The following is a 6,912-nucleotide window of genomic DNA, read 5'->3' as shown; positions in this document are numbered from 1 at the left end:
GAGGCCTAACCTTAGGAGAGAGACAACGCTTCGCTTATTTAGTGTTTTCACTACTAGTAAGTGGGATTCAAGTTTTCTGGTATGGAGGACAGCCCAATGCACACATTAACTTGAAGAACACGTACCCTATGTGACAAGACTTATTTGTAGAGAAAACATCAACTTCAAGCTCCTACTGTTATAGAGACAAAAGCAACTGCAATATGTTAGGGCCCAATCATTACCTGTACTGCACTACACAGATCTATCCTCAACTTTCACCAGTCCAGTAAGTACCACAGCTACAGGTCTATCCTCAATCTTCACCAGTCCACAAAGGGACTTCTTCTGGCGTCATAGAAAAGATCTCCTATTTATGCATACGCCTACATCATCACTATCCTTACAATTCCGCACCAAAGAGCAATAAAGGTTAAAAGAAGCATGGGAATCCAGTTCAACTCCAACCAACCAATGAACACCAAGTTCCTTTTGGAGCCAGAACTATTATGCAATACCAATCAAATAAGCTTTACCCGTCATCTCATGTCAAGCAAGCAATGCAGGGGGTGGGTAACTGTGTATTCCACCTATCACCACACAAGATACTACAAAACCTCCATCATTACTATCTGTCCACCCCTCAAAAATGCCTTCACAAACAGAGATGTGCAAAATGGCTCATTACTAAACTTGCACCTCTTGATAACAGACCCAACGTCTGTGTAGAATACCAGCTAGATAGTCAATGTCAAGATACCAGTTACAAACTCAATGTCAAAGTAGCAGCTACATGTATGTAAAACTATTATCAGCAATTGAGCCGAATTAGTGGGTTCTCTGGCATACCATCAGACATTATTACAGACAGCTCTCAAGACTCCATGGCATGTGGCCATGATTTACAAACAAAGCATACAATGCTTGCTTGCCGCCACAAAAGATTGGGAGTCTAAGCTTCCGGTTGCATCTTTTCAGCTTCCTCACGTACAGATTGGAAGAGAACTGTCGATAGATACCTCTCACCAAAACTAGGAAAAACAGCCTGTTCACAGAAGCGTAGAGTTGTAGTTGGATGTGACCCCAAAAAAAAAAACATGTAAAAACCATTCTTAGACTGGATACAAAGCACCCCCACTCCCCCTAGGATGGGCAGGGAGTTGGGTGGACAAGATTGCCCCTCACAGGCAGCCCCACTGACGAGGGCATGCATTGTTCTATATTCAGTATTATTAACCAATGCATACTGATGCATCACTTACCACAATAAGCTTGCCAGCATTCTCTGGCCTCTTCGCAACTTGAATGGCAGCAAAGGCAGCTGCTCCCGAGGAGATGCCGACCTACATAAGGTGAAACATCACTTCAGTTGAGAAAAAAACTTACGTCATGTGAAATCTGAATGAAAGAATGGCTTAGAATATGATATATGGTAAAATAAAGAGAAAGTTGCATAAAACATCACTGCTGAAAGAAACCAGAATGTGCCTACCAATAAGCCCTCTTTAAGTGCCAGCTGTTTGGCCATTTCAATAGCTTCATTGCTAGAAACCTGCAGCCAAGGTTTCAGCCCCCTTGTCACAACCTTGTACAGATTTACGGTGCATGTGATCCAGTGTTCCCCAAAAAATATTATAAACATATCTTTTAGAAAAGAAACTTGAGAACTTACAAGCTTTTTCACAAAATGTGCAGACTTCTTTGCAAACATATAACTAAAATGCTCAAAAATTTTAAAGTTTGTGAAATTAATGATTGAATATTTACAGATGAAACCACAAACTTTGCAGGTAAGTGGCATATAGTTTGCAGGTTTTCTGTGAAACTAAGATTATTGGTTGCAAGCTTTCTATGAGCACTGATGCGATCAACAGCCAAGCGCTTTTTGGAAGAATCTATTATATGGTTGGGAATCTAACATATCATCCCATACCCACCATCGGGCGGACAGGGACCTGGACTGGAGATCCCCTGCCCATGTTGGACGGCAGCAGGCGGCGATGGATCCGCCTTTCACAGGAAGGGAGCTAATCGGCAAAGATGTTCAATTTCTTGTGGCTTTTCTTTCCATAAGACTCAGCTACAAGAACATGACAAACTAACCTGTAAGACCTCGTCAAGAATGTCTACATCCAAAATGCCCGGAATAAAGCCGGCACCAATCCCTTGAATCTTGTGAGGACCTTCATTAACATCCAGAAGTCTCTTATTAGTAGATGAGAGACAATCAAATTGTGAAGTAGTTGAAGAAGACTTCTATAGATGCCTCCCACAACTCTTCACCTGGCTTCCCTCCAGATAGTACACTACTCTCCGTTGGCTCCAAACCAATGATCTGTACAGAGGACAGAAAATTGACATAAGAAGAAAATCCTTTCCCAATCAGCTTCTCATCCATGCTAATCCTCAGTGTGTTCAATAGAACCAAATGCTGACCTGAACATTTGGATTTTTTCCCTTTAAAAAGCGACCGACACCAGTTACAGTCCCGCCGGTGCCAATACCAGAAATCAAGATATCAACCTTGCCAGCCGTGTCTTCCCAGATCTCGGGTCCCGTGGTTTCAAAATGCACCTGTAAGAACAACCAAAACCTGTTAAAACAGATTACACAAGGAGTTATGAGAGCCCAAAAAGACAATACTAGCGTACACAACCTTTGGATTTGCCGGATTTTCAAATTGCTGAAGCATGTAAGCATCAGGTGTTTTCTTCACTATCTCTTCTGCTTTTTGAACGGCTCCTTTCATGCCTCTGACGGGGTCAGTCAGCACCAGCTGTGCTCCAAAAGCTTTCAGCAACACCCGGCGCTCCAGACTCATTGATGCAGGCATTGTAAGGATCAGCTTATAGCCTTTGGATGCCGCAATGAAAGCCAAGCCTATGCCTGTGTTCCCACTGGTAGGCTCGACTAGAATACTCTGCCAGCAAACGAGGAAAGCCAGCTGAGATATTTGCAGATCTATCCCATATATGCTCTTTGCATTGCTTGACATGAACTTTCTCCTGCAACCCTCACTGTTCATAGACTAACCTTTCCAGGAGTGATTAGCCCCTTTAATTCCGCATCTTCAATCATACTTTTCCCAATCCTGCAAGCCAGAAAGAAAGAAAGAGAACGAAATGAACCACTCAACAACACACCATCACATAATTAAAATAGAGACATTCAAGGCAGGCATGTATTTGAGGTCTGGGACCACCCAAAAATTGATTGCAGTTTTGTGAGTCCAGAGCAGCAACCTGTCTTTTACACTGGAGCAGGGCTCCATGGATTCAAGCTTAGCCGCGATATAACCAGCACATCCATCCGTCACCTTGTTCAGGTAAACCATGGGAGTCTTACCTATAAGCTGCACAGAAGCGCAGAAAAAAAAAAAGAAAAAAAAACAAGATGCATTAGAATAAAGCCTATGTTTCTAGGGCAAATTTCAATAAACAGAATGCCAGACATGATGAATATCAATCATCAAGCAATCAGCATTGGAAAAGATCACTGCTACCCTCCAAGTGAGGCATTAAATTCAACAAAAGAAACCTTCGTCGGGATGTGTGTCCGCTAGACACTTATGACCTGTCACAAGAAAATGGAACGAGTTCATCCATTATCATGAATGTTTACAGCTAAGAGTGAAAACCCAAAACAGTGTGACAAATCAGGCTTGATTGTGAATCCCTTGCTGTGTTTATATAAAATCCCAGTCTTAGACAGGATACACACATACACCCTACCCTCTTAACAATTAATCATGAGCATTCAATGCAAACAATGGGGTGGGATTCTTTTACACAACCAAGAAGTGCCCATTCCCAGACTTGTTGAAACTCCTGCCTAGTCTCCTAACTATGGACCGCCTCCATAGCCAAACATAAAACCCACGCCATAGTAACAAGAAACAGTGTTTCCTAGCCAAAATTGCAGAGACTCCATTTCATAAGAGGCACTGTTTCCATTTCCATTTCTTCCCGTTTCTGTTTCTGACCTAAGGACTTAGCTGTCTTCGTTTCCTAGTCTCAGGCTGTTTGCATGGTGGAGACATCATCTGTTTCCGTTGCGGTTTCAGTTTCCATTTCCATTTCCGTTTCCGTTTCATGCAACTATGGCTGACGGGTATGAGACAACCACATGTTCACAATCAGCACATGTTTAGCGCAGCCCTAACAATAAAAACCTCCCAATTGGAATCTCTCTCATTCCTTTCGAGCAAACCAGATGTTTAATGGCTAGTTTCTGCTAATTTACAAGCCCTAGACTTCAACGTAAGTGGAATGTTCATCGAGTGCCAGTAGGTACAACAATTGCATGTGTCAAAAATTTCAATTGCATGTTATCATGGGCTACTAAACAATGGATTTGCTGATCAAAGCAGCATCATGTTGGACAAGCCATGGAGTTTTTTCTCTGTGAATTGTTTAAAGCACACAAGTGAGCAACTCTAATCAAAGCATTCATAGAAAATCTTGCACATAGAAGCTCGTCATCCATCACAAAGGTTAACATTCATACAGGCCAGCAGTAGTTTATCATCAATGACTTCGCAGCCTCAGGAGTGCATACTTAGTGAGTCTGAGGGGGTCACAACACTACATCAGAGTTGAAAGTTGGCATTCAAAAACCTAACCGTGCGATTGCTAAGCAAAGTTTCATCCAAAGACTTCAAAATTTAGAAAAGAGGGATCAAATTTTGCAAAAAGAATCATGTCAATATATAATATATTCAGCTCGACAGCAAAATCCTGATAAGATTCAGGGCAACAAAGCCACTGCAGGCATGTTAGGGTTACTGAGCGATCCTTGCAGTGTGATGATTGCTAAGAACAATTCCCAAAACCAAATATGGTTTTATGAATTAAAAAGACATGGCATAAAGCCACTTGACAAGGGTTTCTGAAAAAATAAGGATTTGCATAAAGCCCCTTAAATATTTTAAAGCTTAGGCCTAACCTAATAAGAGTTTCCAAGCAAATAAGGCACTGCAGGAAAACCATGAAAGGGGTTTCCAAGCAAAAAAATGCCTTGCGTAAAAACCATAGTTAGGGTTTCTGACCTTGCAGTGTAAAGGTCAAAACACTGAATGAAATCCTTGCAGCCTGATTGCTAACAAAACCCTAACTGAGTGATTGACTACAAAAGGCCTTGCCGTATTGCCGGAAAACCCTGGTTAGGGTTTCCGGCCAAGTTGCGTGATTATCGCTAAGCAGATCAGACACAACAGTAGTTAGAATTTCTAAGGCAACAAAGCTCTTGCTGTGCAATTTCTGAGAGAGATGAATGAAGACGATTAAGACAAACAGAAAAATGAGGGCGAACCTGGGTGACATCTTCGGCAATGTTGACGCCTTCAACGGCCATTTCCGGCTCTGAGACCTCCAAAGAGATGGCGCAGCGAGAGCTGAGAAGGACAGGCCTAGTAAGCGAGCGAGGCACCCGTAGTGATGCAGGAAAATGGGGTCTTCGAAACACAGAATTAGGATTTGCAGAGCGAGAACAGAAAAATGAAGATGGGGATGATGATGGAGACAAAGAAGAAGGGGATGCGAGCTTGAAGCTGCTACTGTACAAAGAAGTCACCGCCATTGCTTCCGCTGTGCCAAATTCCAATGGCTTTTGACTGCTTGGATCTGCTGTATATTAAGGTACTTTATTTAAGACCCTCTTTATATTTCATTGTTTTAATTATTAGATTGTATAGTTTCTCTTCTTCTTCTTTTTTGGAAAAATTCGAGCACTTTATATTTCATTGTTTTAATTATTAGATTGTATAGTTTCTCTCTTCTTCTTTTTTGGAAAAATTCGAGCAATTGTGAGAGGACTTCTCTCAGGGTCCACCATGCCCTTTCACCCCACCGCACACACACCCGCGGGTAACATTACACGTTAGCATCATTCGGGGTTGCCAGCAAGGTTTAACCCATAAGAGAGGGTACTAAAATAACGTCGTGTCAACACTTCCACACTCAGAGATGGGTAGATCGGATCATTCAAACAAAAGTAGGAGAATCTCAAGGCTAGAATTTGAAGGTTGCACTGCTGTTGGAGTACCCTTCCAAGGGGGTTAAAACCTTCACAAGAAGGGTGAAAACACAATTACCCTAATTGAAAACCCTTTGGGCAGACAAGGGTTGCACTTCTGACACTTTGTTGGTAGCAGTTAGGTTCCTTCTTTTGTATGGGAGATGTCTTCTTTTGTATGGGAGGATGAGATCTACTTAATAGAGAGTGGAGTAGAAGGGATGTGCTAGTAGTGTAAAAGGACTTGTTGTTGTAAATGGCAGTTTTTGACATGTCTATATATATATATATATATATATATATATATATATATATATATATATATATATATATATATATATATATATATTGTTCCTATTAAAAAAAAAGAGTTTTGGGAAGTTTAGTTATATACCCTTCCAATCTCTTTATAAAGAAAAGCAAGTTAAAGAAAAGCCCTTCAAAAGAAAAAATAGGGGCGCCTTTCAAATTCTAGGCCCAGGGAGATGGGAACACTCAAACCCAAGCAGGAGATGGGTAGATTCAAACCTGGTTTCTCCTACTAGTAGAGAGGCACGAGTGCTACCCCTTGGCCACAACCTAGGAGGCACAGTTAATTTTGTTGAAAACTGGTCTCTTTGTGCTATTTTCCATGGTTGTGCACTTTGTGCATCACATGGTTCTTCAAGGTTTATTAAACTTTTGTTTACAACTGGAACTTCAATTTGTCTTTCTTTGAGTACATCTCCCAAGAGAATGCTTGGATGGGCTTGAATAGCCTCTGTCTTGGTGTCTGATGCTAGTGTAAACTCCTTCATAAAACCTATTGTGCTAACAAGTGATTAGCATTCAATCTTATGGCATCCAAAAGTGATGATCAAGCTAGTTTTGATCACACACAATTACCCGCCCTCAGGGACTATGTACACCCATTTATGGATG

General features: G+C 41.5%; 1 protein-coding gene across 1 annotated transcript; it reads right to left on the bottom strand.

Annotated features, from left to right (window-relative positions):
* Positions 1-469: 469 nt before the first annotated feature.
* LOC147631298 (cysteine synthase-like) lies at positions 470-5,607 on the bottom strand. The gene is made up of 10 exons (XM_086809679.1): positions 5,290-5,607; positions 3,222-3,331; positions 3,013-3,070; positions 2,636-2,899; positions 2,416-2,553; positions 2,263-2,314; positions 2,083-2,162; positions 1,472-1,531; positions 1,242-1,322; positions 470-1,024 (listed from the first exon to the last, which is right to left on the bottom strand). Exons 1-10 carry the CDS (start codon positions 5,554-5,556, stop codon positions 932-934), a joined length of 1,203 nt encoding a protein of 400 aa, XP_086665805.1. The 5' UTR covers positions 5,557-5,607; the 3' UTR covers positions 470-931.
* Positions 5,608-6,912: the final 1,305 nt, after the last annotated feature.

This window comes from Cibotium barometz, chromosome 15 (genome assembly GCF_041138505.1).
Source record: "Cibotium barometz isolate CiBa-2024 chromosome 15, ASM4113850v1, whole genome shotgun sequence".
Lineage (NCBI taxonomy): Eukaryota > Viridiplantae > Streptophyta > Polypodiopsida > Cyatheales > Cibotiaceae > Cibotium > Cibotium barometz.
Note: the sequence above shows the minus strand (reverse complement) of the source record. Positions and strands in the feature narration are given on the sequence as shown.

Coding starts and splice junctions, on each gene's coding strand:
- LOC147631298 (XM_086809679.1), bottom strand. CDS start 5,556: ATGGCGGTGACTTCTTTGTACAGTAGCAGCTTCAAGCTCGCATCCCCT. Junction 3,332..5,289: donor TTGCCGAAGATGTCACCCAG/GTTCGCCCTCAT, acceptor GCTTCTGTGCAG/CTTATAGGTAAGACTCCCAT. Junction 3,071..3,221: donor TGCTCCAGTGTAAAAGACAG/GTTGCTGCTCTG, acceptor TCTGGCTTGCAG/GATTGGGAAAAGTATGATTG.